The 25197-nt window shown below is 43.6% G+C and overlaps 2 protein-coding genes across 7 annotated transcripts; both read right to left on the reverse strand.

Moving 5' to 3' along the window:
• Window positions 1-207: 207 nt before the first annotated feature.
• On the reverse strand, window positions 208-9067 carry LSM11 (LSM11, U7 small nuclear RNA associated). The gene is made up of 4 exons (XM_077895704.1): window positions 8590-9067; window positions 3065-3204; window positions 1118-1201; window positions 208-676 (listed from the first exon to the last, which is right to left on the reverse strand). Exons 1-4 carry the CDS (start codon window positions 9050-9052, stop codon window positions 266-268), a joined length of 1098 nt encoding a protein of 365 aa, XP_077751830.1. The 5' UTR covers window positions 9053-9067; the 3' UTR covers window positions 208-265.
• Window positions 9068-11249: 2182 nt separating this feature from the next.
• On the reverse strand, window positions 11250-24507 carry THG1L (tRNA-histidine guanylyltransferase 1 like). Of its 6 annotated transcripts, none has more exons than XM_077895710.1 (6): window positions 24301-24507; window positions 17603-17779; window positions 16711-16880; window positions 15820-15908; window positions 13734-13841; window positions 11250-12719 (listed from the first exon to the last, which is right to left on the reverse strand). In XM_077895710.1, the coding sequence occupies exons 1-6, from the start codon at window positions 24441-24443 to the stop codon at window positions 12558-12560; spliced, it is 849 nt and encodes a 282-aa protein (XP_077751836.1). In that variant the 5' UTR covers window positions 24444-24507; the 3' UTR covers window positions 11250-12557. The 6 variants fall into 6 exon arrangements, with proteins under 6 accessions (XP_077751836.1, XP_077751842.1, XP_077751838.1 ...); XM_077895716.1 differs by lacking the exon at window positions 24301-24507 and adding an exon at window positions 18568-18909; XM_077895712.1 differs by lacking the exon at window positions 24301-24507 and adding an exon at window positions 18374-18532.
• Between the last annotated feature and the right edge of the window lie 690 nt (window positions 24508-25197).

Here is a 25197-nt window from a genome sequence, read left to right on the forward strand (position 1 = left end):
GTATCTCTAAAGTTGACCATGACACCAAATAAGATCCATGTTTCCTCTGTACAGCTTTTGACTTGATATTAGCAAAAATACCCACCCTCCTGAGGCCTGTGTCCCCTTGAGGAAGCTCATCTTCCAGAGGGCCCAAGCCTGGCTCTATGCTCTGCACATGCAGGACCAGAGGGAATCATAGTTTCACTGGGATACTAGGATACAGCATAGCAGCAATTCATGCATTTTATTTATAGAAACCAAAGCTCCAGTGAGGCCAAGTTGGTCACTGTGCAAGATGAACCAGCAGGACATTCTCACCTCGAATGAATATCTGATTTATGTGTCGAGTGAATACCTGCTGGTAATCCACTTTGGGCTTTCGCTTTTTTTTACGGGGCTGGCCCCTGGAAAGGGTGGTAGCCCTGGAAAAGGTACCTCCTGCACTTGACCCTTCTGTCCGTGTAGTCCTCCCTGACATCTCTGACCTGGACTCCTCCCTTGCAGATGCCTGCAGGGAAGAAGGGACAGAGCGGGAACGCCTGCGTGAGCCCCGGTCAGTATCTCCTCTTCCCCACACTGAAGCCACCTTCCAGGTAGATGTCTGGGAATATCTGGACAGAGTGGAGTCTTCAACTGCAGACTTAGAATCTGCTTCCTTTTTGGAAGAATCTTGAAGTTTTAGGCGATCGAACAGCTATAAGGAAAGCAATGATAAATATCAGCCTTCTCTTTAGCCTCCAATATCCCTCTTTCGATATATAGAAAAAACACCAGATTGCTCCTTGCTGTGTAATTTTTTAAAAGTTAGTAATGGATCTTCTTCTATGGGTAGCTATAATTCAGATAAATATGACAAGAGAAAAGTCACCTGCTTTTCTCTGTGGTATAAAATAGACTTTTAAGGCTTATAAGAGGTAACTTATTGCTCAAATACTATGCTGGTCAAAAGCATAGATTCATTTGTGATTAGCTGAATGCATGAGAAGTGAGACTAATGAAGATCTTGGTCCAGGCATGCACGGTGGACAGCAATCGAGCTTTCCCACTAAGAAAACCTGGTCACCAGCCTCAGTGACCTCAATTCCTAAGCTTGAAAGCATGATGGGTACTCAAGAAGTGAGGAGAAATAGCCTACCCTAGTGAGAGTCAATGAAGAATCCCGCTCATACGCTTTGCCTAGAACAGGTTTTCGGTAGGTCTCATCCACATCAGTAAGTGCCTAGAGAAATAGCCCAAAGGGGGAAAAAATTAGGCATAATTAAAAATATTATTTTTACAGCTTCCAGGGAAATTTTAAAAAGCAGAGTAAACACCTCATTTAGCAGAACCAAACAAGTGACTCTGCTCTTATGTACAAAAACATGGTAATACCAGGCACCCTCTGAGTGATTTCCAAGCTGCTACCACCATGTAAGATGTTTTATCTATTTACAAATGCAAGGTAGAGGTTCTTAAATTTCAATATGCATAAATATCTAGGAAATTTATTAAAATATAAATCCAAGGCTACTTCCTAGATATGCTGATTTAGTAGGTCTGGATAAAGCCTAGGAACTGTTATAACCAGAAACTCCATGATTGTGTTGTAGGATGCCCCTGGGCCGCACTTTGAGAAGCACTATTCTACTGCTTCCTTTCCTTCCTCAATTTCTAGGTCTTATGACAGCAATGAACAGGTACTAACCAGGGTTACACAGAATTGTTGGTGAATTTTTGTCTCTGAGAGATCAACCTTGTAGGACAGCTATTTAGGATCAAATGAAATCAAGTATGAGAAATCAATCTGAAAAGTGTAACTCATCCTACAAATATAAGCTGACAGTATTATTATTATGACCATCATATCAAAGACGTTCTCTTAAATCCTTTTCCTTCAAAGGTAAAATTATAACAATAAAGTACTTTTTCCTACATTTTAGATATAAGAAAAATGGGCCTCAGAAAAACTACTTTGCCTAGAGTAACACAACTACCAAGCGGTAAAGCTAGTATTCAAATCCAGGTCTTCTGATCCCACAGTGGTTAAAAACATGGTCTTAGGAGTCAGAAAGACCTGAGATAAAGTTCTAGAACTTCCACTTACTAACAGTGTGACCTGGGGCAATCAATCATTCAATATCTTCAGCCTCAAGTTCTTCATTTGTAAAATGGAATAGTAATAAACCTCACTCATTAATATATGTAAACCCTTGGTACACTATCCAGCAAATGTTAAGTGCTCATTACATGTCAGCAACTACTATACTCATCTAGGAGAATGCATGGATGAAGATAAAACGCAGGAAAAAGAAAAGCTGGAGATGGAAGACTCTATGAAAAAGAAATGCCAGAAAGCCTGGTGGTTCCTATTTTAACTGCCTCATAGTGTAGTTGTGCTATAATGTATCTCTTCACTCCTACTATGTCTAGTAAGCAGACAGTAAACCTCTAGGAGAGTGGGGGCACATTTCCTTTATAAGGAAATACCATGGAAAGTGCCTTGCTTATTAGTATGCCTGCTTCCCCTCTATCTTTACCTATCTTCCCAAAACTGTAGATTGAAAGTTCCTTTCTGAAATTTCTGTTCTTAACACTGTGGTAAAGAAACGGCCAAAGTGGGAAATCAATAAATATTTTGAAATGAATGAAAGAAAGGTCAGTAGGAAACTGACATAAAACTACTAAATAAATAATTATTCCTTAAGGCTGGGTTTCTTAATCATAGCACTAATGACATTTTCAACCAGATAATTCTTTGTTGTTGGGGGGCTGTCTTGTGTACTGTAGGATGTGCAGCAGCTCCTCTGGCCTCTAACCCATTAGATACCAGTAATGTCCCTCCCACACCACAGTTGTGACAATTTAAAAAAATGTCCCCAGACATTGTCATATGTCTCTAGGAGGAAGAGACGAGCAAAACTACACTGGTTGAAAGCCAATGCCTAAAGAAAAGTAGTAGTTAAAATAACCCCAGACTGCAAAAATTCTAGTTCTGGGAAGTTATTCTATTGGTTTTCCTAAATTAGGATACTCAGGTCATTTGGACATAAAAAAGTTTTAATCCCTAGGAGGTTCTCCAGGCCCTTGAGAAAGGCTTAATTACCATATTCCAGAACTTGTCAAATGCGACGAGGAAGCCTGTACAGACGCCCCGAAGACCCTTGAAAGTGCGGATGTGAACATTCACCTTCACTCCCTCTCGGATACAACGATGGAGTTCACCCAGAGGGCTGCCTTCATGTACTGAAACAAGGCAAAAACAGCGAGCATAGCATGAACATTTGCTCTCATTCCCAGAATTAACAATCAAGACCACCCAACCATCTCCAGCAACATCAAGCAACATGGTGCAGTGGCAACCTCACTATGGAAACAGGAAGGCCCAATGGGCAACAGAACTAGTACAGGCAACATATCCTGAAATAAGGCAAGGTTCTGCCAAGATAGAGAGAAAGCATACAGTTGTCTATCACCCAAAGGTTTCACTACTTGTGTATTCTGTGTTCTGTGTTCTATGATGCCATTGATTCTAAGATGCACCATTATTTTAAAATGTTTTGGTGGTAGTGGTGGGGGAACCTTACATTAAATGTACACATCAGCAGCAAAATTCTTCTTAGTTCTGTGACTGGTTAAGACAGCTTTTAAAAAGATAATTCTGGACAGCCCTGGTGGCACAGTGGTTTGGCACCGCCTGCAGCCTGGGGTGTGATCCTGGGGTCCCAGGATCGAGTCCCACATCAGGCTCCCTGCATGGAGCCTGCTTCTCTCCCTCTGCCTGTGTCTCTGCCTCTTTCTCTCGGTGTCTATGAATAAATAAATAAAAAATCTTAAAAAAAAAAAGATAATTCTCCTGAACCATATATCTAGCTTGACTCTTACAGGGAAAAAAAAAAAAAAGGAAAAACAAGCCAAAATTTCATTCATATGTTTATTTATTTATCAATCACATGTTTAAACAAATCCTGTAGCACATCTGTGCTTAAACATACGCAGTCCTCTAAGAGAGAACAGACTTTTAGCCCCTATCTGAAGATACTCCATGCTAAGCTCTCTGGAGCCACTAGTGTTCCAGCGTACATCATCTTTACACTAGGAGGAAGATACCTGGGTGCATTCCAAGCCTGGTTGATACAGAGGCACCTGCTAGGCATTAGGCTCCTATGAGACTGCTGATAAGCATCACATAAAGAGTACAACGATTCATGGGAAGAATGCTGGGACTATAAATTGCAGCCTTTACTATGATGGATTCTTTTTTTCAGAGCTTGGGAACAGAGATGAATTTCATTTTTATTACTTCACATTAACTTAGCCTTCACAATTTGATGGCTATATCATATAAAACCTCCCAAAAGAAAACTACATGTATACACACACACTCTTACACTCTCACTCACACATATACAGTCTCAGTCTTTCTCACTTTTAAAAGGCAAAATTCTTTGGAGATTGATTATTGCCATCAAGAGTAAACACACACAAAAAATCTGTTTTGTTTCCAGTGACATGACAGTAAACAATAGTCCTGCACTTCAGTTTGGATAACTAAGCAGGTTACCCATGACCTCCTTATCCCTCACTCATGGATCAGCTTATAAATGATGGCATTGATAAATTAACAAAAGAAAATACTCTTAAAGAAACTAAATTAGCAGATGAGAAGTAGGAGCTTATGTCAGATTGAAGATTCAACAAGGAGGCACAGTAGAAGGCAGTGTGCAGAAACAGAGGTCTTGGAAAAGAACAGGAGAACCTTGGTCTGACCTTCATCATCTACTCTTCTAGCAATATCGGTATTTTTAAATTCTTTGAATGTCTGAGTAACTTTTTCTTCACAAGTCTGAGCTTCCTTATTCATAAAATGAGGTTAGACTAGTTATCTTCTAGATTCATTTCAGGAATAAGTCTCTGTAATTTAAGTTCTTAGAAACTGATCACACTGCCTGGATCAGTTTCTCTGCCTATATGTATTCACCGCTTCCTCCCACTCCCATAGGTGTTTCCACAAGCAGCGGAAAGACCATTCTTTTTCTAATTTGTAAAAACAAAAAACAAAACAAAACAGAACAAAAAAACCCCAGAGGTACTACATCCCCCCACTCCACCGCCCCGAACCCCCAAATCAGAAAGAAAACACAAGCACACATCTAACAGTTTCTTACTCTGGTTAAACAAATGATAAACTCAGGTCTTTTAACTCTCGTATCTGCACTTTTCCCTTGATTTTTTTTTCTTCCAAAGATTTAATAAGGTGTAATTCCTGGGAGCACTTCACTCCCTTGTGTGATCAAAAATACAACACTAGCACCGTCTGTCACAGCAAACTGCCAAGGCAAAGATGAGCTCCACATTCTGAATCAGAATACACATTCTGCATCTCTTTCCAGCAGTCTGTGTAACAAACTCCAAATGGCTATAGGAGCCAGTCTTCTGAAATTTAATACAACACAAAAACATATGCCTTATCTTTGATGACAGTTATTCTTCGGGATCTCCTTCTCCCCCCAACCTTCTAAAGCCAGGTCATTCTTAACTCCATTCTTCTCCCTACTTGTGGTAACACTAAGCTCAGACAATAGATCCTCAGTAACTTCAGACGTGCTCTTTTCTTTCTCTTTCCCCAACCAATAATACAGTCCAGAGCCTTATCAGATGATTGGTTTACCACAACAGTCTTCCAGTTCCCCTCACTCACATCACCCCTGACACCAACATTATCACCAAGTTTAAATTTATGCATGTTATTTCATTTAATCCTCACAACTTTAATACACAGGTGCTATTATTTTGCCCCACTTCACAGATGAGGAAAATGAAGGCTCAGAAATATTTGTTTAAATAATGTCTCAGGGTTACTTACCTAGTAAACAGCTGAGCCAACACCCAGTACAGGCAGGTTATATATACATCTTGACCTCGAGCTTTTAATTATGACAGTCTAAAACAATAACCACAACAACAACCTATAATGATCACAGTGACACTTAACTGAGAATTTTCCTGTGTTCTACTGTTTTAAAAGCTCTGAATGGGTTAACTAATTTAAATCTAACAACTCTAGGTAGATACTATTACAGATGAGGAAACTGAGGCCCCAAAGAGTTTAAGTGACTTGCCTACGGTGAAACAGCTAGAAAGTGGAGGAGCCAGTGTTCAAAATTTAAAAAGCCAGCAGCCAAACCTTTGAATCTGTGGTCTATACCCCCCTAAATATTTTACTACTACTAGAAATTAAGTCATTAGTGACACTGCCCTAAAAGTGCTTTTGCTTAACAATATACACGTGGTCCCCACTATCTATCATAACAAAGATAAAATCTTTGGTCTTCAAAGTGTTTTAACAAATCCTTCTCTGGACCTAAATTCAGTTCTCATTGCTCCAGATACACCCTCTGCCTCACCTATGTGGCACCCTCCACCCACCAAAAGAAGCAAGCAAAGAAAAATGAGAATGAACTCCCCTCTTCCCTTACTTGAGATTAGCATAATGGCCCTGGCACACAGGCACTGGAGTTGGACAAACCCAGCAGTAAGTCTTAGTTGCAAAAAAAAAAAAAAAAAAAAAAAAAAAGGTCTCAGTTGCAAACTAGCTATGTGATCCTGGGCAAGTAGTTAAGCTCAAGGAACCTCATTTATAAAGTTGTATCTATGGGTAAAATAAGATATAATGCATCTAAAGGGCTTAGCAAAGTGCACAGCACTTACTAGCTAAATAACAGTTGCCCTAATTAGCAACAATAAAATTGTCTCCTGATCTAAAAAGGGGCATGAGAGAACTTTTTGGGGTGATGGATTTGTTCCGTAATTTGATTGCTGTGGTCATTTCACAGCTATACATTTGCCAAAACTCACTTAAAAAGGGTGAATTTTGTTATGTGTAGATTATACCCCCAATAGCCTTTTTTTTTTTTTTTTTTTTAAGATTTAATTTATTTATGAGAGAGCAGGCTCCATGCAGGAAGCCCGATGTGGGACTCCATCCAGGGTCTCCAGGATCAGGCCCTGGGCTGAAGGTAGTGCTAAACCTCTGAGCCACCTGGGCTGCCCAAAAGCCTAACTTTTAAATAATTACTGTTATCCTCAACCATGCCTTTCCTTAAATTAACTTTGAGACCTGAAGCCAATCTCTTCTAGGAACTCTTTCTGAATGACTTTCATCTCCACCCTTGTTTCTGTACTTGTCTTTCTTCTTTTTAAAAATAAAAAAATATTTTATTTATTTTAGAGAGAGAGATTATACTGGAACAGGGGGAGGGCAGAGGGAGGCAGCTGACTCCCTGCTGAGTGGGGAGCCCAAGGCCCAGCTTAGGCTCAATGTCACAAGCCTGAGATGAAGACCTGGGCCGAAACCAAGAGTCGGATGCTCAACCTACGGAGCCACCCAGACACTGCCGTACTCCTCCTGTTTTCGGAAGCTTATCAATTCTCTGTGATGTCTACCCGTCATCATCATGTACAGTCCACTGTGTCCAGTGCCTGTGGCACATTCTGAGATCTTGATGCCACCATATACTTAATCACGACAAATCAAGAGCTGCTTTCCGTGCTCCGTCGTACCAACCAAGCACAGTGCTTCATGGGCAAAGCCAAAACCGTTCGCTACATAAAATAAGTTTTTCCCTTGACAATCTCAGTAGCGAAGCAACAACTGGCAAAATGGAAATAAATGTTACGGTGTGAGACTTGGAGTGCACTTCCGAGATCCGACGGCGGCAAAAAAAAAAAAAAAAAAAACACGTCCACACAGAATGAGGAGCCCCCACTGTTCTGAGGGCCCCAGGGTGCTCCGTCCGTGCCCCCGCTGGGCCAGCCGCTGCGGCACCGAGTCACAGCGAGGGACGTCGCCGGGACACAGCCGACCCGCAGCTGCTCTAGGCGCGCTCCTGGGGATGTCACGAGATCCTCCCCGGCTTAGCGCGCGACCCTCCGGTCTGACGGCGGCGATTCAATCCGGTTCGGTTCGGCTGGGAGGATGCGGAGGCTGCGGGCGGCCAACTGGCCACGGCGCTCACCGGCAGAGGTCGGGAGGGCTCCGCCAAGGGGCAGGAGGCGTGAGCCGCCCCGCGCTGCTTCCGCTGCCTCGGAGCGAGACCCGGCCGCCGCCGACACGGGGGGGCGGGGGGGGGCGGGGCAGGGCCGCCTCCGAGGGCCGCCCGTGTCCCTGGCGCCGTCACAACTCCGACGGGCCTGCGCACACGGTGCTCCCGCAGGCGTCCCGGCGCTCGCGGCCCCGGCGGGCGAGCAAGGGCTGTGCGGACGGCGCGGCCTCCCCGAGCCTCCCCGCGGGCGCCGGGGGCCGTCAGCGCTCCGGGGTCGGGGTCGGGGTCGCCACACGGCGCCGCGCTCCACCCCGACGGGCACAGGCGGGCTCCCGAAGGCCGGCCGCCCCCCCGGCTCGGGCCCCTCCCGGCCTCCGAGCGCTCCCGCAGACCCCGCAGCCGCCGGCTCCCCCTCGGCGGCCTCGGCCGCTCCGGCCGCTCCTGCAGCTCCGGCCCCACGGCTCGCGCCGACGGCGGACTCCGCAAGGCCCCGCCCCGCCCCCGGGACCCCGGCCCCGCCCCCGGGACCCCCGCCCCTCCCCCGCCCCCCGCCCCCGCCCCCGCCCCCGCCCCCCGCCGGACTCACGGGGCATTCGCGTGAGCACGTTGCGCGGCGCCTTCCTGCTCCGACCCGGACCCCGCCGGCGCGCCCCGGCGGCCCCGTCCCCTTCCTCCTTGGTCACCATGAGGCGACGGAGGCGCTGGATGCGCTCGGGGTCCGGGGCCGGGGCGTCCGCGCGGCGGCGGGCTCTGGCCGAGGCCCCGGCCCCGGCGGCGGCGGCGGCGGCGGCGGCGGCGACCCCCGAGCCCGCGGCCGCGCCCCGCGCCCTCCCGCGCCCGCCGCCCCGGACCCCGGTCCTGAGGAAGCTCTCGTACTCGGCCAGGTTGTTGAAGCAGGGCGCGTTGGGGTAGGGGATGGGCGGCAGGCGGGGCGCGTACAGGGCCAGCAGCGGGTCGAAGCTGTCGGAGCTGACATCCAGCCGCGGGCTGGGGGGGCGCGCGGGGCTCCCGGCGCGAGCCGACCTCGCCCCCCGCTCCCGCTCCTCCATGTTTGAAAGGCCCGCAAGCCGAGGCCGATGGGAAGGAGGAGCGGGGCCGCCAGAGGGCGGCACTGCGCAGCCGCGGCTCGGGGCTGCACTGCGCCGGCGCGGCCGCGGGGGGGCAGCCTGTGTCCGCGCTCGGCCCGCCGCCGCCGCCGCCGCCGCCGCCGCCGCCTGCGCGCCCGGGGAACAGGTTCATCTGCTTGAATGCGGCGTTTCCTCATTCACATCATTATCACTTAGCGTGTTTCTTAATACTCCAGATTCCCCGGGGGTGGATCTTGGAATCGGCATTTAACCAGCCTCCCTAAGCGTTTCCCTGCTTTCGAACTGCCGTGTGCGCTCCCAGCCGGAGCGGGTGGGAAGAGGCTGGAAGAGGGCAGTCGGTGGCCCCATACGCCTTCAGGCCCGGGCTCGGATTAGTTAGCTTCTGTGGATCTTTACATTCTCACCTGGAATAGGATAGGAATAGCACCTAACCCACAGAATTCCCCAAAGTATGAAGCGGTATTGCGCAGAGCGCATGTAAATGCCCTATGCTAGCTAGCTAGTGTTGGTTAAGTAGACCGTCAAACTCTGAAGGAGGGATGGACCCCAATCCCCCATTTCCTACGCTTCATGCAAAATAATTTGCACTAATACCAGAGAGACCTTATTAAGGAAAATTCATTGTATTCCTGATTTTTCAAGCACTGCTTGGGCAATTTCCTTGGAAATTAGGATCCAGCTCTTAGAATGATGGGAGATTTACAAGACCTGGTTGTACCACTTGTTATTTTATGACTTGTTTAACAAGATAGTTGTGCTTTTTTTTTCCCCCCTTAAGATTTTATTTGAGAGAGAGAGAGAGAAAGAGAGAGAACAAGCAGTGGGGAGGGGCAGAGCGTGGGAGGGAGGGAGAGAGAGAGAATGAAAGCAGATTCCTTGCTGAGCCAGGAGCCCAATGTGGGGCTTGATCCCAGGACGGGGAGATCATGACTTGAGCCCAAGGCAGATGCTCCACCAATTTAAGCCACCCAGGTGTCCCCGTTTTTGCTATTCGCTATTAAAATCAGTCCATAGAGAAGGCCAGCTATTACTCCCATCAGCACAGCCAAGATGTTTCCAGTTACCCAAAAGCCACACAAATCACTTTCCTGCCACCACTCTCCTGAACTATCACAACTAGTGTTAATTACACACTAGCTGTCTTTCTATTTCAACAGAATTTCTTTAAGCTTTGGAAAGCCCAAGAGAATGCTATTCTCTACCTTAGAGAGCAAGATGAAAATATAGAACTATAAAGAAAGAATACAGGCTACAAAAGAAAAGCCATCAAAGTGAGTTCCTAAGAACATTATGGGTTTAGTTATGGCAGGACTGTTAAACTATATTCCTTTGTACAAAACTTCCCACCCAAACAAAAAACAAAGCTGCAAACTGCTGCCAATTCAAGGAGTAAATGCTTGTCCCCCTATCTTATGACAAAATTGAGCCTTTGTACTATCACATAGCACCCACAGAAAGCACATTTCTTTGGATGTTTTGTTCTGAAAGTCTGTACCCTAATGCCTATATTTAAATATATCTATATAATAGAGGTCTATGTAGATACAATTTATCTATATAAATTTTGATATAAAATGCTATACATTTACTTACCATTAAGTAAATGACTTACATTTGCCAGTCAGGAGCTATGTTACCCTATTGCCTCATTTGGCCTATCACAGCATACCCAGTGCCTTGTCACCCAAAGTGCCACCTATCATTCACCATAGGCATTAAAAACCTTTCTGGTGTTTTTTTTTTTATTTTTTTATTTTTTTATTTTTTTTTTTTATGATAGTCACAGAGAGAGAGAGAGAGGCAGAGACACAGGCAGAGGGAGAAGCAGGCTCCATGCACCGGGAGCCCAACGTGGGATTCGATCCCGGGTCTCCAGGATCGCGCCCTGGGCCAATGGCAGGCGCCAAACCGCTGCGCCACCCAGGGATCCCCCTTTTTGATTAAAAAAATCAGATTAGCAAACCTCCTATCTTCATACGGAGAGAAGAGGAAGCTGGAATAGCACCGAAAACAAGCATTCCAAGTAAATTTTTGTACAAAGACTATGAACCACTGCTGTGATGATGGTACATTCATCCTGGCTTACGTAAAGACACACATATACAAAAGTTGGATTCATATACTGTATTTGTATGAGAAAAATAAATGAAAAATTAGGCCAAGGGAGTTGAAGCCTTTATTTTTTTCTCAGAGATTTTATCAATTACCAAACATGCATCAAATCTCCTCTAGTGAGAACAGGAAGGGGAAGAAATGATTCCAACAGATGAGGTATCAATTAGTGAAGAAGGAGACCAGCCATTGCCTTTAAAAATACATTTTCTCTGTGGCTGTAAATTCTGTAATGCAAGACCAGGCACTAAAACATAGGCTGCCTCCTAATTCTTAATAGAGCCAAATAATCCTCCTGTGAAATATGAAAGGAGGACAACGGGCAATGTGAGTTCTCTCACCACGTACCCTCACTTCTGGGGCCAGCAACTAGGCCACATTGCAGTTACTGCTGCTGCTCTCTGCTGCTCCTCCCCCATCTCCACTGGCCCACCAGCAGGTGGAACTGTTAGGAGTCCTCTGACACCTGCCATTTGTGACCCCAAGGGAAGTGCTGACCACTCTGCTCTCTAACTCAGATGTCAGTGTTCCAATTCCATAGAGGCTACCTGAGAATCCTTTTTAGAAAATCCAACAGGAAGGTGACTTTTACAACTGAAGTGTTTAGAGGACACAGAGTCCATGTTTTTTCTTCCTTGTTCATTTTCAGTTTCTTTTTCTCATATATACATATAATTCTCTTTCTTCTTAGAAAAAGTAAGTGGCTTTGGAAATATCCTTGGCGAGACAATGATCCTGTTGACAGCTCCACAAAATCAATCTATGGAATGTTTACACAAGGACATCCAAATTACTAATTTGTTCAGCCAAAGTTGCCAACTTGGGAGACTGGCACAAAATCCTGATTCTCCCTGCAATTCCTGAATTCAGAGGCATCGTGTAACCACCAACTCATTATTTATCTCAAAGTCAAAGTACAAGGGTAGGAAAGGTGAGATTTTCAAGGTTAGTAGATTTTGTAGTTAAGAACAGGTGGTTGAGAGTAAAGTTTGGGTTCATCCATCATAGGTGGAAAAAGCTTGACAAGTTTTTATAAGACTTATGCCACAATCTAAAAATGATTCATCCTGCAAGGCATAAAATACTTCTTGCTTTATAAAAATAGCACCACGATCAAAAAAAAAAATGCACTTCTACCGAAGGAACCATGTTCCAACACTGTAAAAAAATGTTCTACTTAAAGCAGAACACGATAACCACCCCTATCCATCCCTTCTTTCCCTGTTTCCTTTCCAATCTGATATATGTCACTCCTGGCACACTGCTGTTGGTAGTAGGGATTGTAGGGCACCTAAGGCCAGGAGACTTAGGGGGTCTTGCATGGATAAGCCTGCCAGGGCTAAAAAGCAAAGGATCAGCTGTCTTCATCTAGGATCTCTGGATGTTCCTTCCAAAAAGCATCCCCGATTATATCGCAATATAAAGGCACTGGCTTAGTCCTGGTCCGGGTCACTGCCATCTTTTTCCCTTGCATTTCTTCTGGCAGTTTAACTTCTTTTGTTGTGACTTCACCCACCTACAGGTAAAAGTTAAAATATTGACATTGTTAACTGGGTTTGGGAGAGAAGAGGGGGATATGCAGGAAGTTTACTTTTGACTTTATATACTTCTGGGTGATATATATTTATCAGGTAGTTATACAGATACATTATCTCAACATATATGAATCTGTTAACAATTAAAAACTTAAAAAGTTATGTTGCTATATTCTGAAAGGAGATCTTAGAAATAAAGGAGTGAGTCCATGTTCCCTATTAGCAGTAACTATAGAATTAGAAGTATTTCTGCTCTCTCATCTACATTTGCAAGTATCCAAGCCTGTGCTAAAGAGCAAATGTGCTTTAAAAATACTAATAAGCTGAAGTTGCCAGTGGAATGACTAATTCTTAAGACACCACTTAACACCTGAAAACATTCATTAAAAATAAAAACTACTTTACATGGAAGGAGGTAAATTTAGAGAAATTATGCTCAGAAACTGGTACAGAGAGAAAATATTGGTGGAATTAAGAATTTAGGTAAATGTACAGACTTATTACTTAATATTAAGGGAATAAGCATGCATATCTGGGGAATCTCCAGAATATTCTGCAAGTGACAGAACCGTCGTATACAATATCTTCTACTGCCTCATCTAATAGTCATCATGGGATGGATGGACTATTTAACGATATTATCCAGTGCAGAAGAAATGTCCTATGAACGCAAAAATCCTTCTATCTGTGGCGTACCCCTTTATAGGGTTTTATTTGATTTGGGGAGCTTGGGACACAAAAGGATAAGTGTACTGACTCTAAAATCTGTGGTTCCACTTAGGAAATTCTAGACCACAAAGATCGCTAACAGACTGATCAAATTAGCACGGACTGGCAAGCAGCACCTAAAATAACGTACAGCACTTCATTTTTTAGAAGACCCGATTCGTGTTAGTGTGTGGGATCACACTGCACGCGTGCGGTGGGCAGGGCAGGGCCTAGGATGTGCACAAGCTGGTCTTTGTGGCCTCCCTCCCCTTAGACAACAGCACTACCTTCTGCCATATCAACACGGTCCCCTTCCTGTACATCAGCGGCTCATTGTTATAGTTGATGTTGAACTCGGAAAACAAAATCTCATTCTTGTCTGCTGCAAGAGTTCCCTGAGAAAATAGAAAGATATAAAAAGATTTTTACGTTTGTTCTCTGCCCCCATACTACCTATCCATTCCACCCACCACCTAAATTTCCACAAACAAATCAGAAAGTGGAAGGGTTTTATCAAACTTCTTATAGATACTAATGAATTTGCATTGGAAGAGCAGTTTAAATCTTACTGAAATGCAAGTATCCCTGGGTGGCTCAGCAGTTTAGCGCCTGCCTTCGACCCAGGGCATGATCCCGGAGCCCTAGGATCGAGTCCCATGTCGGGCTCCCTGCATGGAGACTGCTTCTCCCTCTGCCTGTGTCTGCCTCTCTCTCTCTCTCTATGTCTCTCATGAATAAAAAATCTTTTTTAAAAAAAATCTTACTGAAATGCATAAATTCGAAAAATTGTCTACTGTAGCAAACAAATGGTTTCAGAAGTCACAACTGTGATAGGGTGGCAGGGACTAGCAGTAAGAGTACCTGTCCTGTATTATATACATTATGTATGTATGTATGTTATCTGATACGACCCTCATTTTACTATCTCCATTTGAGAGAACGGAACTCTGAAGCTTAGAAAGATTACATAAACTGCCTAAGGCTAAAGACTGCTTTTAGGGGATCCCTGGGTGGCTCAACGGTTTAGCACTGCCTTCAGCCCAGGGTGTGGTCCTGGAGACGGGATCAAGTCCCACATCAAGCTCCCTGCAGGGAGCCTGCTTCTCCCTCTGCCTGTGTCTCTGCCTCTCTCTGTGTTTCTCATGAATAAATTAATAGAATCAATAAATAAATAAAGACTGCTTTTATTCTTCTAAGAAAAATCAAAATCTAAACTCAGCTCTTCCAAACTCTGGATAAATCTAACAGTATTCCTATTAATGGTATCTGTAAATCCTTATCATCATTGTTAATGACCACCATTTATCGTGTAATTACAATGTACCAGGCATTGTGGTAGGAGCCGTTACAACATATCACATAATTTCGGAGTTAGTCATCCTACAAATAGTACTGTCATCTAATGATGAAAGTTAGTGGGTTTTTTTTAAAGATTTTATTTATTTATTCATGAGAGACATGGAGAGAGGCAGAGACATGGGCAGAGGGAAAACCAGGCTCCCTATAAGGGAGCCTGATGCAGGACTCGATCCCAGGTTCCCGAGATCATGACTTCAGCCAAAGGCAGATAGATGCTCAACCACTGGGCCACCCAGGCATCCTGAAAGTAACTGTTTATTAAGTACTTAAAATACAGTCTGTACTATGCTATGTGTTTTACATGCATCATGCCACTTAATTTTCACCATAAACCTATGAGGTGGGAACTATTATTTTCTGTTTCACCTATAAAGAACTAAGGCAGGGCAGTGCCTGGATGGTTCAGTTGGTTAAACATCCAACTCTTGATTTTGTCCCAGGCCATGATCTCAGGGTCCTGGGATCCAGCCCATCAGGTTCCCCACTCAGTGGGGAGCCTGTTCAAGATTCTGTCTGCCTCTCAACCTGCTTGCTCACACTTCTTTTTCTCTCACAAATAAATCTTTAAAAAAAAGAAGAAAAAAATAAAGAACTAAAGCAGAGAAGATAAAATTAAACAGAAGTCCCTGAAAACAATTATTGACTCCCAGAGCCTATACTCTTACAGTACATGCACCCAGCAGGGAATGGCAATGATGAAGAGGCCACTGATGAAAAAGAAGAGCGCATGTCCTGTCCAAAGAAGGCAACCAATCCGCAGCCCCAGCCAAGCATTGCCTTGTGGGAAGGTAGAGCCAGTGTCACTAATTCCATTTTCCAGCTGAGGACACTAAGTCCCAGAGAGAAGTAATAATCACCCATGGTCACAGAGCAATCAAGCAGCAGAGCTGCCTCTATCTAGTATGATCTTTGTAACCTCTCAAAACAAAGCAATAGAGAGAGCTTTAAAAGAATGTCATGGAAGAGGACAGAAAGCCTCTCCAAGTAAGTATTAATGCAGTTAAGATCTTATACCTGTAATCTCTCTTGGGCTTGTGCTGGTGTTAGTCCAGACTGTTGTACGAGGGCCCAGAAAACTGTATTGTACAGATTATTGATGTGACCTGTGAGACGAGAGTAGCACTGTTTATACAAACATAATCTTTATTCAGTATTCACGCTTCCAAGAGTATTAGAACTCCACCCCTCTCCTCTGATGTACAGAGATCTGAGACAGTTAGTGATATGCCCAAAACCATATACTGGGAACATGGTGGGCGGGAGTGGTCAAGTATAAACAAACTTATTTCCTAAAAGTTTTATTCTGTCATTTCAGTCATGCTTTATATAAACTGGTTAACTTGTATATTAAGCTTAGGAATACTTTCAAAGTTATTTGATTCAGGTTATTCCTAGCTCCTTTCCAGTTCTTGTGGCCAAATCAAGATACACCACATGAGTAAGTCTCATAAACATGTCATCATAGTCATGTAAGGCAGGGGTCATAACTCGAATCACCCACTGAGGCCACTATTAACATAAAAGCATAAAGCAGAGTAGGTGACCCTGGGGAACAAGAGAGAATGGTAGAGACTATGGCACATTGGCTTCTGTGTGTGTGTGTGTGTCTGTGTGTGCATGCCCATGCGCACATGTGTAAAGACAGCAGTCACTGCACCGGTTATGTCCATTACAAAGTGGGAATGCAGACCTAGTATTTCCAGGTCTTCTCGTTTTTCCCAAAAACCTAGAACTAGGGAGTATTTACATAAATCTCCCGATTGTTCGACTGCTTTCAACTAACTAAAAAAATTTGAAGTATTACATTCTGAACAAAATACCCATGCATCAAAACTGAACCAAATCACCACCTCTAATGTATGGAATTGGTGGTTTAATTACATCTGTTTATTTGGTTTTACTTACAATCTGCTTGCCGCCAACTGAGGTAGTCCTTTAAGGTCTGGTTGCTAGGATACACTATGACTCTTCCATCAAAGCCTGGTGGATACAGAAGGGGCTGGTCCTCAAAGTAATCTCGCCAATAAAACACAAAGCTGGAGGCGAACTGGGATGCCACATGAGTCATGAACTTACTTGCAAAAGTAAGGCACATTGGGTGGAGCAAGAAAAGAGAAAATACGTGATATTAATTCAAAACCACGATAGGGCCCGCGGGTGCAACAGAGTGATTACACAAACTGTCAAAAGATAAATGTGTTGGGCCAAGAAAAACTAAGCAGCCTGCCTCTTTTTAGTCCTATAAGTAATTTATTAATACCAAATTTTTCTCTGCACGATGCGATGTGAATTTATGGTTCAAGAGGTTTTTCTGTTTTGTTTTTAGTCTTGGAAGGAAGGGAACCATTGTTTTAAAAACATACCAATTCGAATGCTTGTTGTCTGTGAGTTTCAATATACTGCCAAATCAAATATCTAATTTGTCTATGTTGAGACATCCTTAATTAAAAATTTAAGCAATACTGTAATGCACATATAGGCTGTCACTGGCTAGAGCCAATCTATGAATTATTAATATTATGATATCCTAATGGTCTGTTTCTAGTCCTAATATTAAGTGCCAGAACAATCTAGAAGCTAAGGTGATGAGGAATGAGGAGAAAGAATCAGATAAAGAGGTGTACGTAATGCTCAAATATCAGATGAAAGTAAACAGTAAAAACAGAAAATAGACATTCTGCAGTTCCAAATACTGCACACTCTATCTGCAGTCTGTAAGGCAGCAATTAAAGAGCAAACACCAAATGCAGCATATTTCCAAAGGAAATATTCTGAAGGAGCTAGGCCATGTAATTACCTGGCTCTTCTTTTAAACCAGTTGCTTTTCCGCTTGAACACAAAGCTGTACTCATCACTCTGTCCATATGCAATCACAATATCTTCCAGTTCTTTCATTACAGTCTGGGCACATTTGGTCATTAGGTGGAGAGCACGGCTGTCATTTGGTTTTGCAAAGTTGTGCTTCTCAGCAAACCTCCATAGAGGAGAAAAAGGCATGAATGAAAGAGCTTGTCATTAACACCACTTTTATCAAAAAGAATGCACACAATGGAAGACAGGTAATAATGCTGTGAGTCTACTAGCCACAACCTGACTCACTTCCTTAAGAACTCTAGTTTTTTCTTGCCCTGACCAACTGAGAAGAAGGGGCATAATTTCTAAGTCCCTATTCCCTTTTCTGTGAAATGGAGATAAAGTATACCTACTTCATAGGACTGTTCTGAAGATTAGAAAGAAGTTAAAATGTAACTATGCCAGCAGGCTCCATGAAAGTGCTCAATAAATGTTAGTTATAATAACCATTATTAAAGTAACATTTTTAAGAATTAAATTCCCACATTTCCGTTACACTTCCCCCTTTTTTTCTGATTTGTCTCCTCCTGAGTCCAGTCGATGCAGCCAGTTACCGATAACGAAACAAGAACATATTGTAAAGCATCGCCCACAAGAAGACCTAAACAGGCCTCTACACGGCCCTCGATGACAGTTAACAGAATAGCCAGGCAATTGGCTAAAGAGCTGAAATACTGCGCCAGGGAGTGATTTTTCCCAGCAAGGCCTTACTAACGGGTCTCTGCTCACGAGAGCGCGGCGCCTCAGGTTTAGCTACTCAGACCAGCTCGCGCTCAAGCGCCTGGTAGCCAGCACTCGGGGATGCTTAATGCCGCGCGCTCATTGGCTGCCGCGTTACCCGGGAACCGCCAGCCGCGACCGAGTCCCCGGAAGCGCGGGCACCACGTGGCCTGAGGCGAAACCGCTCACCGGTGGAAGTTCCTGCCGTCCAGCCGCACCACCACCCAACAGTGGGCCAGGCAGGTGTCATCAGCCTCGAAGTTCCGCACATACTCAAACTTGCTCTTTGCCATGGTCGCCCCCAACTTCAAACACCGTCTCAGCGTGACGGAAGTGGCGGCCCAGCAGTCACGAGCTTTCGCTTTGCGAGAGGCCCACATTCGCCCCGCGGAAGGTGAGGCGCCGGAGAGCCCCGCCCCGGAAGTTCCGGTGCCTCCTCGGGGCCGCTCTAGGCGTGGCGGAGGCCGGCGGCCGTCTCGCCTCCTCGTGGTGCGTGATCCCCTTCCGAGCCGGGAGGGAGGGGGCGTCCTCGCCTTCGCGGCCCGCGCGCTGCTTCGCTTTTCACCCGCGTCGGGCGGCAAGTCAGTCTACAAAGTCGTAAAAAACTGCTTTGTGACCAGGTTTGAAGGTTTGGTTGTGATTGTTTTCTTTGTAGAAAATGTGGACTATCCCGGAAAATACAAGAAAATTAATACCTCGTATCGCCGCTCTCCCTTCCAAGTTTGCGGTTGGTCCCTTCGGGCTCTTCGGATACGCGCGTTTGCGCGGGGAACACGCAAAACTGTCATCGGACACCTCTGTAGTTTGTCTATTTTTTCCACTTCCCTTGAGCACCTTCCAAGGTTATTAAATTTTCCAAGAGGTGATTATAAAAACTGGCTCTTACTCAAACATACGGATGTACTAAGTTAATTTACTGAACTTGTCCACAAACACTCAATTTTTGGTGTTTTTTGTTGTTTTTTGTTTTGTTTTTTTCTGGTAGACAATAGTAATATATAACCCTATCATTTTAATGATGCTTTATGATTTATCAAGCTCTTTTGAATTCAGTAGCTGCTTAACATTATTTTTTTTTTACCCTCACAAAATTATTCAAATAATACAAACGAATATATGATGAAGGGCCGCCTGGTGGCTCAGGGGTGAGCCTCTGCCTTTGGCTGGGCGTGATCCGGGAGGTGCAGGATCAGTTCCAGGACGGGCTCCCCGCAGGGAGCCTGCTTCTCCCTCTGTCTCTGCCTCCCCGTGTCTTTCAAGAATAAAATAAAATCTTTTTTTAAAAAAGATATATGATGGGGGATCCCTGGGTGGCGCAGCGGTTTGGCGCCTGCCTTTGGCCCAGGGCGCGATCCTGGAGACCCGGGATCGAATCCCCCGTCGGGCTCCCGGTGCATGGAGCCTGCTTCTCCCTCTGCCTGTGTCTCTGCCTCTCTCTCTCTCTCTCTCTCTCTGTGACTATCATAAATAAATAAAATAAATAAAATAAAAAAAAAGATATATGATGAAAAGCCATTCACGGACTCCTAACTCTGTACTTCAGACCATCCCAGTTACTAGTTACCTGAATAACCATCCAGGGACAGATAGAAGCATAGATCTACATTTATACCTGTGTCTCTCAAACTACTTCAAGGCAACAGGAAGAAAGGAAGGATGGGAATGTCATGGATTTATGCCCTGGCTCTGCCACTTACTATGTGACCTAACATCAGTGACTTTTTCTCTCAGATCCCTTTGTTAGGTGGAGACACCAAATCCTCCCTTGCTTCCCTCTAAAGTTATTGTGAGCATCAAAGGGCATGATGGCTGCCATTAGAGGTATGGATATACGCACACACTGATAAAATAATATTCCAAGGTGATGTCAACTTGCAACCAAGATCAGGAAGTACTTAGAGGAAAAGGTTAAAACACGCCAAAAGGAAATAATCAAATTCATAATGTGGGATCTTTTATAAGATTACTGACATGACTTCTTAAAAAGATAAATTGCATGAAGAATTAAAAAAGAAAGAAAGAAATGAAGGAAGAATGGGAAAAGGTAGGACACTGTTCCAGAATAAAGAGATTTAAAAACCAAGTACAATGTGAAAATCTGGAATGCATACTGCCCCCAAAATGTTAAAAATAGCTCTAAATTCACCGGGGAAACCTGCAATCACAAACAGCTTTAAATTTTAGTGGCTTAAAACACAAATACTTGTTTCTTGGTCAACTCACTCATAAGTTTCTGGATGGCTACTACTATGCTCCAGGCAGATATTCTGATCTATGTGTCTTCTTATTCCAAAATCCAGGCAATGATTCAAAAGGCTTCTGCACCATAGGGTACATCTTGCTGCTTACGTTATGTTTGCTAAAACAGTATTACAATATAGTCAACTTCAAAGATTATAGGGCAGGGATGTATTACCTTCCCACAGGGAAGGGGAAAGTGAGTAATTTTGAATAATCTACTGCAACTGTATATTAGTTGATAATAGGGATTTATTTTTAATTTTACAGGCACAACAATAGCAGTATGGTTAAAGAGAAAAATAACTTTAATTTTAGGGGATACATAAAAGAGTGGCAAAAATATTAACAATTACTGAAACTAGTGGTGGTCATATGTGTGTTTATTATTTTTCCAGTTTTTCTACATGTTATGGGTTGTGTCTCCCAAAAAGATATGTTGATGTCTTAACCCAAGGTGTAGTACAGTGAATGTAACTTTATTTGGAAATAGGGTCTTTGCAGATAAAATCAGTTAAGATGAGGTCTTTAGAATGGGCCCTTCATCCAACATGACTAGTGCCCATGTGAACAGAGAAAACAGAAACACACAGAGAAAGAGCACTGTGTGGAGAAGAGGGCAGAGATTTGAGAAATGCATCTACAAGCCAAGTGAGGCCATGGATTGTCAGCCATCACCAGAAGCTAGGAGAGAAGCATGGAAATAGGTGCTATCATTATTACCATTTCACAGATGTGGAAATTGAGTAGAGAGAGGTTATGTAACTTGCCTAAGGTCACAGAACCAACAGGTAGTGATGTGAAAATTCCAAACAAGGCATTTTAACTACAGAGCTTATGCTCTTGCCACTCCTCACTACTACCTCTACATCTTTGTCCTCTCCTTTTTCTCTCTCTCTGTTTTCATTCACCAGCTATACAGTAGTTTCTGCCTATGCCAATTATTGAGTACTTCACTGAATCCTCAAATCGTAAAGGTACATGGGTCATCAAATCCCTTAATTCTCAATTTATTCATATACAGCCTTTGTGAATTTTGTCATTTGCATATGCTACCTTATTTTAAAAATATCTTTCTTTATGTCAACTCTCTTCTTTTAAAATCTTTTTATTGGAAAAAATATTTTTATTGGAAGTAAACATACACATATAAAAGTACACAAAACACAATGTTACCAGCATCCAGTCAAGAAAAAGAACATTGTCAGTTCCCAGAGTCCATTTCAATTATTGCTCCCTGTCCTTTTCAAAACTAATGGCCTTCTTAACATCTATAACTTAGTTATGTTCATTTTTTAAAAGTAATCTCTACACCCAACATGGGGCTTGGACTTACAACCCCAAGATGAAGAGTTACACACTTTACCTACTAAGCCAGCCAGGCACCCCAGTTACATTCATTTTTGAACTTTGCGGTACATATCCTTTGGCATTTGGTCTCTTGGGATCAACACTGTATTTGGAAGATTCAACCAAGTTGAAGAGTGTTAACTGTAGTTCATTTGTCTTCATTCTTCGATAGTATCCCATTGTATAACCATACCAGTTTACTCATTATATATTTGGATTGCTTCCATTTGGGGGATGATTGTGAAAAATGCTACTCTGAACATTCTTGTACATGCCTTTTTATGTACATGTTCCTTAATTGGATATACACCTAAGACTAGAATTTCTGTGTCAAGGAAAATGCATTTGTTCATTTTTGGTCAATAATGTGATACTTTTTCCACAGCTTTTTTTTTTTTTTACCAATTTACATTACTCAAAACGGTATGTGAATTGCTCCATATCCTCACCAATACTGGATATTGATTTTTAAAAAAGTATGCGCATCATTCTGACTTGTATATAGTAGATCTTTTGTGGAGTACATTTCCATGATGATTAACAATGTTTAACATCTTTTATCCTTACTGGCCACTTGGATAGCCTTTATTGTGAAGGATGTCTCCTGCACATTTTTTCACTTGCTATTTAATACCTTGGTGAATTTATTTGAAAGAGAAACTATGTCATTCTATAAATGGAAAATTAGTATCACATGCCAGCAATAGAGGATGATAATACATTAAGATAAATGCAATTCCAGTATAATGTTCATGCTTTGTGGTAGGATTTTTGTTTTCTTTTTCATTTTGCCAACAAGAAAAAGGAAGCACTAAACATTACCAGACATCCTCAAAGTCATTCAAGAAGCCAGTTGCAGAACTTGATCTAGGTATAAGAGTTCCCTTTTCCTTCCAATGACTTACAAAAACCTGGAGAAGGGGCAGGTCAAAAGCCACAACAACTTTCCTGGGATCTCCCCGAGGCTTATCAGTTGATATCAGGGACCATTCTTTAAGTATCTGCTCTGTGCTAGGCCCTGTATTAGCATTCTACATTGACTATCTCATTTATTCTACATGGCTGCCCATTGAGGTTGGGTTTTCCAATGCAGGTGAGTGACTCCTATCCTTGATAGCTGGAGCTACCAAGCCACTACATCATCTGTTCCAGGAAGGAAGAAGGAGAAAGGGGAAGAGAGCAAAACTCACACCTCCAAGCCAAATCATCTCTCCTGATCAGGTTTTTATTAAAGCTGCACAACTTCTACATATGTATTTTGAGCCTTCCTTCTTCCTTATCTGCAAGGTAGCCTGGAAAATGTAGTTCTTTTAGCTGGGTACTTGGCCATCTCCAATAATACAGGATATCTCCCTCCTTACTCCCTCCCTTCCTTCCTTCCCTCCTTCCTCCCTCCCTCCTTCCCTCCCCCTCTTCCTTCCCTCCTTTCCTTGCTTCCTTCCGAAAGAAGGGAGAGAAGCCTGAGTGGCTCAGTCAGATAAGAATCTAACTATTAATTTCAGCTTTAGGTCATGATCTCAGGGTCCTGGGATCAAGCCCCACATCAGGCTCCGCACTCATCAGGGAGTGGGCTTAAGGATTCTCTCCCTCTCCTTCTGCCCCTTCCCCCGCTTAAGAGCATGCACATGCATGCTCTATAAATAAATAAATCTAGAGAAAGAAGAAAGAAAAAGAAAGAAAGAAAGAAAGAAAGAAAGAAAGAAAGAAAGAAAGAAAGAAAGAAGAAAGAAAGAAGAAAAGAAAAAGAAGAAAAGAAAGAGAAAGAGAAAGAAAGAAAAAAAGAAAGAAAGAAAGAAAGAAGAAAGAAAGAAGGAAAAGAAAAAAAGAGAAAGAGAAAGAAAGAAAAAGAAGAAAGAAAGAAAGAAAGAAAGAAAGAAAGAAAGAAAGAAAGAAAGAGAAAGAAAGAAGAAAGAAAAAGAAAGAAAAGAAAAGAAAGAAAGAAAAAAAAGAAAAGAAAAGAAAAGAAAAGAAAAGAAAAGAAAAGAAAAGAAAAGAAAAAAAAGAAAAGAAAAGAAAGCTACTGCATGGGCAACTGGAAGTTTCTGCCAAAAAAGCCAACAAGAGTTATGAAGGGGCAGCCTAACAGGCCCTGTACCCTGAACTCTAACACCCAGCCTGCTCTTCTCACTACCCACAGCCAGTCTATAAACAAGTCAGAGAAGAAGAGACAGGCATTTCTCCTGGAAATTATAGGGGAAATGTTACTTTCTTCCTTCCCATACCATCCTCTACCACCTGCCTCGAGTTCCTCCACCTCCCACCCACAGAACAGGTAGTAGCAGGATGGAGGAGCCTTCAAAGGCATGCAAAAGGGAAGACTACTTCCTTACTTACCAGCTGGGGAACTGCAGGATTTTCCTGGTGTTGTTACTGTAGCAGGGTACCAGGAGAGTCACTGAGAGATCCTTATAGGTATCCTGTCTTCTGCTCCCCTTGCATTTGGTGATGTATGTGAATATAGAGACCAGTGACTGCATGACACTTGGAGGTATCTGGAGCAGCCTAGACCAGTAGATGAGAACGATCGGCAATGTGGTATGCCTGAATAAAGATGAAGATACCTCATTAAAGTCCCCTCAGCCTTTGGGGCCTAAAAAGTTCACTATCATTGGTTCCATAAGAAGGAGCTCAGAGATTGGGGCGGGGGTGTAGACAGGAGCTGGGAGCTGCCTCTGAGGCTACTGGTCAAGTAAAAGTCATTCTTCCTGCAGAGGATTTGGAGACAGAGCAAGCTGGAAGGGCCAAAGGGAGCTATGGCTGTTCCTCTCTAAGGGATCCTTGGAAGATCAGGCTGATGATAAAAATGGGCCCAGGATACCATCCATGCCAACACAACAAGAAAGAAGACTTCTCAGCACCAGGTGGAAGGCCAGTTACACAAATAGGCCTCTGCTTTGCCTACACCTCACCTCAACCCAGCCCTCAATGGGAACTAAGTCTTGAAAAGAGGAGGGTAATGCAAAGGATCTCAGGACCAGACTGTGGCTCCCAGATCCATTTCAAGTTGTTAGATTTATTTTTTTTTTAATTTTTTATTTATTTATGATAGTCACACAGAGAGAGAGAGAGGCAGAGACATAGGCAGAGGGAGAAGCAGGCTCCATGCACCGGGAGCCCAATGTGGGATTCGATCCTGGGTCTCCAGGATCACGCCCCAGGCCAAAGGCAGGCGCTAAACCGCTGCACCACCCAGGGATCCCAAGTTGTTCAAGTGGGAGCAGAATGAAAAAG

This window comes from Canis aureus, chromosome 4 (assembly GCF_053574225.1).
Source record: "Canis aureus isolate CA01 chromosome 4, VMU_Caureus_v.1.0, whole genome shotgun sequence".
Taxonomy (NCBI): domain Eukaryota; kingdom Metazoa; phylum Chordata; class Mammalia; order Carnivora; family Canidae; genus Canis; species Canis aureus.